The following is a 13,084-nucleotide window of genomic DNA, read 5'->3' on the forward strand; positions in this document are numbered from 1 at the left end:
ACACACTAGTCTACAGATCATACAATAAATATCTTTTAATGTTGTTTCTTTCCACTGTACTGAACATGCCCCAAACCATGATTTTATTTTATATTTTTGTGTGCAGTTACACCCCTATTTTTTAAGTAGTAAGTCACAGGATGCAATGTGTAAAATTTGCTTGAGAATTGAGTGTGTTTAACATTATTGTTTAATCTGAGAATGTCTGAACTTGATGTTAATTTATTTTCCTGAAACTTTAAAGCATTTTCTGTCCATTGGTACAAAGTAAATTTCTCCTTCATATATTCAAGCATGACAAGTTTTTACTTTTGAGCCTGTCAGTTAGGCAGAAACTGCTCAGGAACCAATCGATACTAAAGTGTAATTGTGTTGTTTTTAGATACAATCTGTCTTGAATGTTCAACAAAGGTTAACTGTTTAAATGCACAGTATTAGTTTGGAGTGGTCCATTGTTTTCAGCTGCACAGAGACACACTTCAGGGTCGTTTAGTTGTGAGCTGAAGCTCTGTGTAGTCACGCTGAGGAGGCGCATATTGGATCCCCTGGAGCTGTGTAACCTGAATCTAAAGAGTTCACGTGTCAACGGACGTGATGCTCGCAGCGTAGACATCGGCGGCAAACTGCTTCACAGGAGAAATGAGTAAATTTATGACCACTACCTCCTCAACACTCAGACAATGACCTTATCTAGGGGAAGTCCTCTGCGCTGGTTTTTATGATTCACCACTACTCTATTTCTACTAATCGGTGAGTGTAGGCATCAGGAGGATCAGCCCTTCCCTGTTTAAATTCTTTAGTTTGTGCAATTTCTGGTATTAAAATGTATCATCACTGTGGGTGCAAGCCAAGAGATTAAAAAACTCAGTTTGTCATGGATTGACCCTTTTTTTTTTTCTTCTTCTTGCTTTTTTTTATTTTCAGCACTCAGTAGACCCTCAGCCATGTGAGCTCAGGACAGCACGAGGAAGACGTAGCACCAGGGCTGTAACTACGCATCAGAAATCTGTTAATGATCAGTGTACAGTAAATGTTTCAAATTGATTCTAATTAAAAATGAATTGGTGATGCTCGTTTGATCTCACACACACACCAGAGATGAGGTGCAGCTGGTTTTAGATTCATTATTAGTCTGATGAATAACCAGTTTTTTTTCTGCAGTACTCCAGATATGTTCCTGATTGCGCCGAGTGCAGCTGTAACACTTGTCTTTCATAAAATGACACATTGAATTCCAGCGACTTTCGGCTGAGTGATGCAGACAGTATTTTTGACATTTTATTTTGAAACTCTAAAATGAAAAAAAAATGCTATTTGTCACCCCCCACCCCCTAAATGTCAGAGGTGTATCAGTATTTTTGAAAATTATTTTGACACACACACACACACACACACTCACTCATACTCATCTTCAATCGCGTAGTCCAATGAAGGATCGCGGGGGGCTGGAACCTATCCCAGCAGTCATAGAGGTCAAGGCGGGGTACACCCTGGACAGGACGCCGGTCTGTCACAAATTATTTTGATGTAGTTTAATTTATAAATACAGTTTTAATGTTTGTTATTCAAGATAAAACACAATTTTCACTTGCACTTTTAAGAAGGTGACGTGTTGTTTTGCAGTTTATAGAAACCGGCTGCTCATGTTTAGTGTCACATTTCACGCAGCGAATAGAGTCCCTGTCTTATTCCAAACCAGTTCCACACAGTTCTGGTCTTAGTTACACAGAACATCTCCCAACTTGTATCTTCATTTATATTGTGCCAAGCAGGGGTGGTGGCCAAGAGGTTAATGCACTTGATTTCAGTGCGGAAGGTTCCTGGTTCAAACCCCACCCCTGCCACATTTCTCTGCGTAATACAGAGTTACATCAGGAAGGGCATCCAGTGTAAAACTGGTGCCAATTCAATATGCAGAGCCACCTCTGATTTTCTGTGATGACCCCGAGTGCAAACACGGGAGTAGCCAAAGGGAATTACTTTATTTATTTTGCACCCAATCATAATGTATGTTGCCCCAAGGAGCTTCACAAAGGTAAGGGTTAACCTTACCAACCCCCTGAGCAAGCACATAAGTGACAGTGGTCAGGATAAAACTCCCTCAGGCCTTTTTTAGGAAGAAACCTTAAGCAGATCAGACTCAGAGGGGTGACCCAGTGCTTTGGCCATTCTAGCAGTAACAACAATCACTTCAGGGCTGTGAAAACTCCACGGATCAGAGGAATTCTGTGGATTTCATCATGGGGAGGGGGGGGGGGGTGTTTGTCATTATGATCTTCACTGAGTTTTTAAAATGTCAAACTCAAAGCATTCTTTTATTATGGCATTGTGCAAGTTTTATAAATCCGTGGACACCGATCTGTATAACGGATACAGATCGGTGTCCGCGGAGAAAAATGCCTCACTCAAAGCGTGGCTGTTACGACAGTTGTCATAAAGCAGGACTGGTTGGTTGGTGGCGACGCTGTGTGACTGCTGCTAAACGTAGCATGTGGACATTGGCTACCTTTAGAGCCATCAGCTTTTTAAAAGAAGAATTTTGCGGCACGTCTGTGTCACAGAGCGACGTCGGACAGAGGGAAGATGACGAGAAAGACTACTTAAAAAAAAGTTTAAGGACTCAAGAATCCGTGGAATGGCGCTGGCTTGAATTAAATTCATGAACACATCCGAAAGATTAAAGAAATGAGAAAAGCTCACTGCATCTTGTCGTCAGGAAACACTAAGAATTTTTCTCTTCCTGGAAAATAAATATTGTGCTGTTCAAACAGGATAAGGTATGTTATTGATATTTTACCATGATTTTCAAAATACTCTACAATCTTTAGCTGTGGTTTTTGAAATGCTTTAACAGTCTTTTCAGTCTTCGTGAATTTCATGCAGTTTAATTGTTCTGAGTTAATGCATAATTTGGTTTACAATTAAAAGGGAAGTCAGGTCTTACGTCATATTCTGTTATTTCAACATGGTCATTGATGGTTCAAATGAAAGGTTGAACCTAGGATCATTTTAATATGCACATTTTTTGAGATTTTTTTTTTCTTTCATGAGATGCTGAAAATGTATCATTAGATATAAAATTAATTTGGTTTCATGGGCCCCGCAGGCCCTAGATCCTGGCTCCGTGCAAATTTTCTTCAGATTTCACAATTTTCCTTTCACAGTCCTGTCACTTAAACTACAACAAAGTGTTTTCAAATATGCAACAAAATCTAATTATAGTTTATTAGGCAAGAATGTTTGAAGAAGGCACATATGTTCCTATGGAGATTAGTCAGGTTTGTTCATCGGTGAAATAAATCCTCAAACTGATAGGTATCTGCAATTTTTTTTTCCTTCACCATGAAATCCAACAACATAAAATGTGTGAAGATAAATCCTGCTATAGAATTTAACAGTCCCACCATCTACAATACCGATTGCAAAGGAAAGTTTGTTTTATATATATATAGTTTAAGAAGTTTGACCTCCCTGTCGCACTTCTTAAGTTACTGAATCTTGTTTTACCAAATGTGTGTGTTTACGTGGTTTACTCAGGGTGGAATTACTGGTAATAACTCTCGAGTCCACTTACAGTTACCAGGAGAAAATGTGGAATTGTTTGTTGATTATCTGGTTTGTCTCATAGATTAAGTGGTGCAGAAGTTTGGCATGTTGGACGAGGTACAACTAAAGCATTAAACATCAAAAAGGAGGTTTACGTATTGAGCTGGATATGGCTTCATCATGCCTAAATTAGGAGAAAACTTCTTCAAAGCCTCATTTCCCCTTCAAGCTGATTTAAAATTTATGAAGAGAATGTGTGGAGGAACAGCTAATAGCCAAACACAGCAAGGCCTGCTTTGTAAATGTGTGTTCAGAGCCTCTTTTCCCAACGTAGTAATTTACCTAAATCATAAGCTTTATTAAAATGTACCATCGCTCTTGTTGCTGTTCCACAATGTTTATTACAAGCCGAGGGTATGGTGCTCAGCAGCCGAAGTGACAGTTGCACCGTAACCATGACTTGGCAGAAATGTCCTCTGCAGCCTCACTTTGTCACATGCAAAAAAAAAAAAATGCATGAAGGTTTGAGTTCTAGGATTACTTTAATTCTATGAAAGATATGGGAGGCAAGAAGTGCAGAAAGATACTCACATAACCTCTAATACAAGAGATTAAAGGTCATGTGAAAACACGTTCTGTGCATTCATTTTGGGAAGTTTGGAGCAGTTCAAAGTGGGTTTTTGTGATGTGGCTAAGAAATTTTTATACCTTAACAAATGTGAACATTTTGAATATAAGTCATTGAGGTCCCATCTCATAAATTCCTTAAATTTACAGCTGTAGCAACATTACATTCTGGCCTTTCACAAGGTACAAAAAAATTTAATTAGTACTTTTAAAGCCCAGGTTACACATAGACGGTTTTGTCCGCGAGTAGTACGTAGACCGAAGTTCGCAGTAGTTCCGGCTGCTTTCGCAGTGGAAAGGGGCGGAACGCGCACGTTAAAAAAAAAAAAGAAAAAAAGAAACTCCGCTCCCCGCTGCTGTTTGCTGCGGGGCTGCTCCTCGCTCTTTCCCCCAAAAAACTGTCATAATTGTTTAGAAACCAGTCACCATTTGTTTTATTATACATCTGTGTAGTTAATTAATAAAATATTCTCTACAGACGATTCGCTCGCGCACAAGTAAAAAAAATTTGTCAGTTTTAATGTCTGTGAGTAATATTTACCTTTTTATATTAAACTGTCTTTATAAAGCCATAGCTCTGAGTGTCACCGCGTTTTGAGACAACTGTTTTTCAACTCAGAGCTGCTGCGCAGCGGAGGAAAAGCGCGCAGCTCGCTAAAAACAGGCGAAGTGGCCAGTAACTGAACCTTAACCTCCCCCTGCTCATGGGCCGGCTTTAATGCTGCGATCGACCCAGAATACAAAAATAATAGTAATGCGCAGTGACTTGGAGAAGTAACTTTAATCTGATTATTGGTTTAGAAAGATTAATGCATTAGATTACGCCATGGGTTAAAGTTCTCCATCACCAAGGCAGATTTCCATTAATCGTAACGTCTGGTAACAGGTTGCAGCAGTTCCTGAGGACACCTGACGCCTCTGCCCCAAATCATCACATTCGTGATTAGCGGCCAAGAAGGTGTACTTTGTGGCATTCGTGACTTGTCGTCGTTATGTGTAAACGCAGCATTAGTGATTCGTTATGTGTGCACCAAGAGCAGCTTAAGTACTTGTAGGGTAAAGGGAAAGACGATTCAAAGCAATGTTTCTTCTGAACACTTTCTGTATTTCCTGTTTGGCAACTGTTTGCAGATGGACTCTGCCATCTACTCCAAGGGAGTATTTGGCAGAGATTCTGGGCGTGCAGAGTCGATCACATGAGAGTAAAGTCTGTCCCGACCCCAGTGTTGGACAGACAGAACATCTTTGTGCAGACGCCACTTTTAGAATGGCATCACTTCTTCCAGGTGGCACTGCATCTTTATGAGCCCTGCCCACCATGCTGAGTATATGTGTGTGTGTGTGTGTGTGTGTTTTTACACTGACGTCAGACATTTCTTTGTCATGGACTTGATGACCCTGGATTGCTCACGCAAGAGTTCCCATTGGCTGTGATGTGTAGGCAAGCCTGTAGCTCGTTCCCCTCCCCCAACAGCAGAGCATTGAAGGACGTGAACATGGGTGTGACTTATTCATCTTATTCTTTTTTCCAGCTCTCATTTCTCCTTTGCTGTGAAGAAGTTCAGTCTGGCAAAAACACAGAAGTACTCAGCAGACGCTTCTGAGATAGTGTGAAGAAGTGTTCACACTCCTTAAATCTTCTCCAGTCACTGGGTGTATTTAACTCTGGAGAGAGATTCTCTGGTCAAAAGTTTCAACAATAGGAATTGGAGCGTTCAGGCGCGTTTTCATTTGTCACCTTAGTACTGTTTAGAATGTCACTAAAGTCTTTCTGCCTGCTGGAGCCTGATCACTTCATGCAGTTTGGAAATCATCCATCAGGTGATGCTGACCAAATATCACAAATCATCCAGTTTCTCAAAGCCAAATTATCATTTAAAGGGGCCATGTTCAATATCTTAAATCTACCTTTAACACGTTGTTAGGGATTCATATGAAGTGTCCCTAAAGTCATATAATTATATGACTATGCATGCAGAAAACATGCTGCTTAAAACAAAATTTACATGTAAAATGGCATGTTTTAGACTTCTGTGACATATGTAACTCAACCCCTGTAACTTTCTTTTTAATATTTTTTTTCATACATCAAAAAAATTATGCCATTGTAGAGTGTGTTCCATTAAAAACATAAAACAAACAATCAAAAAAACAAAAACAGGCAGTCTGAACCTGGGTTATCTCTATTAATTAGTTTTTCCATCTTCCTTGGGTTATGCTGAAGGTTAGAAAACTAACTGAATGGCTTCAGGTGTGATTGTCTATGTATTCAGAGTCAGCTGGCAAATTCTTTTGTTGTAGTAGTAGTAAAAATGTTTCCATTTACCGAGATGCAAAAAACAAAAAACACGATCAACAAAACACCATGATTGATGAGATCCAACAAATGGGAATTTTGGCAATACTGCTGTTGTTTCATGTAGCACAGATCCAAAAATATGTAGTTCCACAGTAAAGCAGACATGTGAGAAAAACATCCACGCCCCATTTTGCGTAATTTTACTCAGTAGCAGGATCAGTGCTGACCCTGGTCTGGCAACCACCACCGGGGAGGGACAAATTGATGGGAAAAACCTGAATAAATGAGTGGAGAAACACAACACAGCATCTTTAGAGCACAAGGGATCACTCAACAGTTGAATGAAATTACATGAATCGCAAGCTATTGCCTTTGCACCCACTAAATCTCAACTCAACACGTATATTGGACCAGTGTATTAGATGACCATCTTCAGAACACCAAGTGGGGATTAGCTTGGATGAATGGAGTTTTTTTTTTTTTTCCATCCAGTATTGTCAATCTGTGCACACGTGTAGCGGCTCATTCAGCCGTTATGAACGAACACACACACACGGCATCTAATACATATCGAATTGGGAACGGGGTGAATCGTATCGCTGGTAGTGTATCGAATCGTCAGTGATGAGATTCACACGCCTACTAAATACGCTTTGGATGCCATCGAGCAAGTGTGGACGAGGTAGTCTGGACTGGATCTGCCCACAGTCACCATCCTCTTTCCCTCCCGACTGCGACCAGATTATAGCCATTTTTGCCGTGTCGACCTGGTCCTGTGTGTTCTTACTATGTGTGACGGGGTCTTAGTCTTTTCTGCGCTCTGCCACAAGTAGGTGCTTTTATTAAAAAAAAAAACAAAAAAAAACAAGGTAGAATATTAAACCTAGTACTTTTTTTTGGCTCTGGGATTTTACTGTGACCTTTTCCCATGCTGCCGTTTTGGTAAATAGCAGGAAAGTTGCATCACCTGCATGTGTCGAGAAGGTTATATGCCTCACAGTGCAGATTTAGCGTCTGCAGAGGCGGAAATGGAAAAACGCACTCAGCTTCATTAATTTAGTATGATGGAAAAACACTAATCTTTTTTGGGTTCTACAGAGATTAGGAGTCGGAGGATCAGAAATACAGACAATAACACCGGTTGGCCACAGCTTGAACTTTGTTTCTCCCAGAAACTGGTTTACAAAACTCAAAATGCTGTACCTGCTTTTGTTTTGCTGTGTTGTAAAATGGTAAAACTGACATTTGTACCTAAGGTCATTTAATGAGTGCTGACTCATTGGAATCAGAAATGGTGGCACAGAGAAATCTGAGGAAAACATAGTGTATTTAAATAGTTTGTTGAACAAATGAACAATTGCACACAGGAACAAAAAACAGAAATTTTTGTGTCTTATTCTCATTTTCAAAAATATTCCACTTCTGCTTTTGGAATTAATTAATGCTGCAGTCAAATTAGGGATTCTGTCAACCTGTTGAAATGTTGGCAACTCAAAGCTGGTTGCTGCAACTTTTTTATTTCCCCACCTCCAATCTGGAACTATAACTAGTTACATATATAATAAAATCATTAACTGGACAGCAGCCAGATGTAAGGCCCATTTTGAGACAGTTACTCGCTAATCTAGTTAGCGCAGCAACTACCAGAACTTGAAAGGCGTTAATTTGTATTTTCCTGTAACTGACTGCAAAATGCACTGCTCCAACGGTATTAATCAAACGGTATTACATATCACGATATCCTCCTTGATAAGCTAGCGTGAGCTACATAATGTAGTAGTTAACAGTTCATGATGGCATGCTAGCTAGATGGCACGTCTGCTAGTTAATAATATCTCAACGGTCCATCTGTTGCCTTGTTTATGTGTATGACCAGAAGCGGTTTGAGACGGAGGATAAGGGTAGAAGGAAAAAGTAAGATTGCTTTCGGTGCCGTTTTCTTGCTGTTATACACATAAAAGCGCAAAAGGAAAGAAGCGAACCATCAGGTAAATCGGAGGTTTTTAATTTCATAGGAATATTCACAGTTCAGAGTCTTTCTGTTTGGACTCTGAGGTTGCTTTGGTCCATTTCAGTTGGACTGAGTTCTGTAGAAATGGTCATGTTCATTTTCTTTGGTTCGGAAATATTTTGGAAAAAGGTAGTCTTTTATTTATTACATTACAAGTTGGCCAGAGGTCTGTCACAGCTCAGACTATTCATTACTTAATTAATAATGCTGGATTATGATAGAAGGGGGGGAGCTCTTGCCTGTCCAGATGGGATAAGTTCATATTTGGGCAATTCTGTGGTAATGGAATTACAACAGCAGCAAAATCTGGACATATGGCATCTAACCACGGCCGATTAGCTTAGATTGTAATTCCGTTACTGTAGAATTGCCCATTTGTCAGAAAAGACAGCAAATGTTTAAATCAAAGTCTTGAAACAAAATTTGGATGAAGGTTAGCGCTTGACTGGCATTAAGCTCGTGTTGTGACGCAACTTCATGCTTAACGTTTTATATAACGACTAAAATAGATCATTGTCATTTGATATTTTATTAATTTATAAACAACATAAAAGACTTACATTTTGGTGTTCGTCACTGGTGCTTTGACGTCATCAGTCCAACACGACCTTGAAATTGGAGTCCAGAATTGTTCTCAGTCAACTTGGAAAAAGAGTTATGTAGTTCAGAAATAATCCTGATGATGTAGTTCATGAGGCTGTGCACTGACTTTCTTTACTTCCAAAAAGAAAGAAAAAAGAAAAAGACAGTGTCGTCCCTCAGTCCAGCCAAAAATCACGTCAGATATAGTCCAGCTTTTCATCCTAACAGCTCTTCATGCCTCCAGATGGCTTACAGCATAGCAAATTTGGTTTCTTTTTTGTGTGTCTGTGTTAGAAGAATTACCACCGTCACTTAGCTCCTTCAAACCGTCGTCCGTCAGTAAAACAAACTCTGCCATGTTTAGCTAAATGCCACCTTCACTAGTGCGTGTGTGGGCGGTGCAGCATGTAATGGTACAAAATGTATGGAACCAAATTGCACGCTAAATGCAATACAACACAAATGGTGTGAATAATCCATGTCACGTGACATACAAAGCACCAATCAAATGACAAGGATCCACTCAGCCGTCGTATAAAAACAAATATTTCACATCTTTTATTTGATCCATGCAAGTCCACAGACTAGTAAGTTTTTTTGGCTGCTCCCTTGTTTGCACTCGGGGTCGCCACAGCAAATCCAAGGTGGATCTGCATGTTGAATTGACACAGGTTTTACGCCGGATGCTCTTCCTGACACAACTCCACATTACATGGTGGGAAGGTGAACTTTCACATTGGTTTTTATGTTCCTTGCTCCAGTGGCTCCATTTGACTTTTTTTTTTGTCTTGTGCTGAATATTACTAAGCAGTTCTGTATGTTTAAAACCCGTCCTTACTGTGCTTGCTTGCAGCGTATAACATTCTCGCTGATGATGGCCGTTGGAACAGCTGTGATTGGCTCCCTCCAGTTCGGCTACAACAGCGGTGTCATCAATGCCCCTCAGAAGGTGAGTCTTTGTGCATACACCACCTGCTCTGTCATACGCTTTGTTTCATGCCAATCTGGCACTTGAAGTGTTTTATCATTGACAGACTGATAAGCTGGTCCCAGTGCTTCCTGATCTATTCCTTGTGAGTTTGCTGTCCAGTCTCTAGGGTTACGACGTGGGATAGTAATATGAGTAGCATTCAGCCTGGTCTGGCCCAAAGTCGTGACAATGAAGGAACTCAATCATTTTTGTAGAAAGAGTGTGTCATGGTCAAAAATGGCCTTATGTGCCTTCCGGGAACAGGCTGCAACAAGCCAGACCAGGAAATTAAAGATATTTGAGAGGTGACCACTCATCCCAGTAACAGTACAGTGTAACACAAAAGACAAATGTTCATGCCCTCTGAAAAAAAGAAAACAAAAAAACGTACATACCCAGGGGCATTACAAAGAAATATATTAAATTGTAACTGTCTTTGCCGTGCATCAGCAATGCATGACTGTCCCATTTGTTCTTGCACCCTGCAGCTCCACAGCTGTCTCACGAGGTCGCAGGTGCCCCACAAAGCTTTGCCTGAGTTTTTTTTTTTTTTTTTTTAAATTTATCATAAAACAATCACAAGGAAGTCTGTGGACTAGAGTCCGACTGTCTTTGTTCCACTGGTCTGCAGCTGTTTACTTGCAGGCGATCAATGAAGAGATTTCAGATGGGTGTGACAGACGGAGGGTTTTATTCTGCAACATAGTGGCGCGCAGCATCCACCAGATTAGAGTTTCCCAGTCCTGCCCCTCATGGCCTCAAGTGTTGCATAGTTTCCTTTTGTCCTGATCTTCTCAGAACAGATTGGCTCAGTCAGGTTATGTTCAGCCAATGTACGAGTTTGGGTCCTGAGAAACCGAATTGGAAAAAAAAAAGACCTTGGCACCAGATTTGTTGATTCAGGAGACATTTCTCCCTTTTTTTCCTCTCTTGTCTAATTGATGCAAGCAGGGAGCGGGAATAAAAAAAACCTCCACAGACCTGTACACCAGCACGTATTTGCCAAGGAGATTTACAGGAAGGGTGGGGGCGGGGTGGCGGTGGTGAAGGTGTGGTTGGTTACACACTGAACTAGTGTTAAAATGCCCTCATTTCTGGCCACGTGGCGACGGTGCAGAAAAACTGCTCAAGGTTGTGGGAATCGATGCAGACGTTGAGTTCACCAACATTCAGGGAGCTCAGATTTTTCCACATGTAGGATCTCTGTATAGCTTAGCGCCATTGCGCTGCTCCCGCGTGAGATAAAGGCTGCAGCCGTGCTGGTCTCTGACGTAGGGCTTTCTCTCTGTGTCCGGGTCTCTGATTAGATACTTTCAAGGGCCTTGTTCAGACACTCAAGTCCTGTCAGCTGCAAATAGAAGAATCCTTTTAAGGAAGGAAACTTGTTTTCAGCAAGTGGCCACCTATGTTTTTTCCCCTCTTAGTGTTAGGACTTCATTCCTGCCATTAGTAAAGCAGTCAGTCTATCTGTTGGATGCTTGTCTTTCTGCCTAGACTGCTTTAGTTTCTGAAGCTCAAGTTTGCAAGGTTGCTTTTTTCTTGTGTGAAGAAAATTTTTAGAGCTCCAATGTAAGGGAACCTCAGTTTGCAAAATTGTTTTTTTCTATGCGTTTTACAGGTAAACCTACTTGGAATTTCATTTTAAGCCTTCTCGGAATCTCTCCGTTCTGAGGTCTAGTATGATGGTCTGTTGTCAGGCAGTTTCAAACGCATTGAGCAAGTGGACTTGGGAAGTGTCCAACTCCACTATGCCAGTTATAGGGTGCAGGTGCAGGGCACAAAGGAGTTGCATTTAGTCTCCCAATTAGTCTTGGAATACAGGCCTTTAGGTCCGTTGGTGGTACAGCTTATCCCGGGATAATATACCGTGAAGTGGCTGAGAGTCTGTAACTATCCTTGGATGTGACAGTAGTTCATCACAGCTTACTTCCCCAGACAAGTCCAGTTCTCATTTAGAACTGGGTGTGCTGAGAGACTATGCCGATGTCTTGCTAAAGAGCACAGATGAATAGTATGACTGGAAGCAGAACCCATGTCTACATATTGGCAGCTTAATTCGTGTCCCACTGAGGTAGTACCTGCACTGAGCTACCCATTGGAGTCTGGTGTGCTGCCTGTGTTTGTGTGTGTTTTCTTCTGGTTGCTCTGGCACCCCCCCCCCCCCCCCCCCCCCCCCCCAGCTCCCCATGAACCTTAAGAGGAGTGAGTGAGTTCAGAAAATGGATGAACTCTGTGCTCTACTTTGGACCAGGGTTTTGTGGTCTGTGGTGCCAAAGTTGCCTGAGCACACAGCATTTAGGACCTACACATCCACGAGAGCAAGTGCACATGTTGAAAAATGGCAAATGCTACTTGCGCTGGTTTGGGCACCACATGCTCGGCCTGAAATAACCTCTCTCACATCCTCTATCAAACGTTTCAGATCTACGAGCAAGTAACAGTTTCAGCGCAACGTTTTTGTTATCATCCTCATTCACACGTACTCCCCATCCTTTAATTCCAGTTTTGATTCCCGTTCTGTTGCGTTTCCTCCTGTGTTTGGCCACATCCAGTAGGTTTCATCTTTACAACAAAAACGGTTTTCTTATTGATGTGGTTGCGTCAAAGTTAACCAGACTTTAAGCAGTTTAGCCTGTTATATGCCCTTTTCACATTGGAGACGTGCAGGATGATGGTATTTATCATTTGTTATTGTCTGGCTGGGTTGGTCAAACCCATTCTCTCATTTATATTTTTGTTGTACAAGTCCTACGCAGTTATCAGTGTAGGGAATTAAATTGCACAAATAAAATTGCAAACTGATGCAAAAAATTTTGTCATCACTTTGCATGTAAGAAACACCGATCAGTGATCGCTGCCACATTTAATATCTGTAGTTGGCATGAATTGTTGTGTGTAGTTATATCAGTTTATTATGTTTTTCTAGGACGTGTATTGTTTTGTATTGTGCACGGTCAGCCCTGTGTTCATGGAGTTGATGTGCACAGTGACAATGCAGCCAACTCAGACACAACATGTTAGCAATCTGATAGTGAACAAATGACGTGAT

At 41.1% G+C, this 13,084-nt stretch overlaps 1 protein-coding gene across 1 annotated transcript in view; it reads left to right on the forward strand.

The window, feature by feature from the left end:
• slc2a1b (solute carrier family 2 member 1b) overlaps positions 1–13,084 on the forward strand; it is a 32,331-nt gene that overhangs the window by 9,486 nt on the left and 9,761 nt on the right. Inside the window, exon 2 of the mRNA XM_034165767.1 lies at positions 9,919–10,014. Coding sequence (XP_034021658.1) covers positions 9,919–10,014 — 96 coding nt within the window. The remainder of the gene's footprint in view (positions 1–9,918; positions 10,015–13,084) is intronic.

The sequence above is a fragment of the Thalassophryne amazonica genome, chromosome 3 (genome assembly GCF_902500255.1).
Source record: "Thalassophryne amazonica chromosome 3, fThaAma1.1, whole genome shotgun sequence".
NCBI lineage: Eukaryota > Metazoa > Chordata > Actinopteri > Batrachoidiformes > Batrachoididae > Thalassophryne > Thalassophryne amazonica.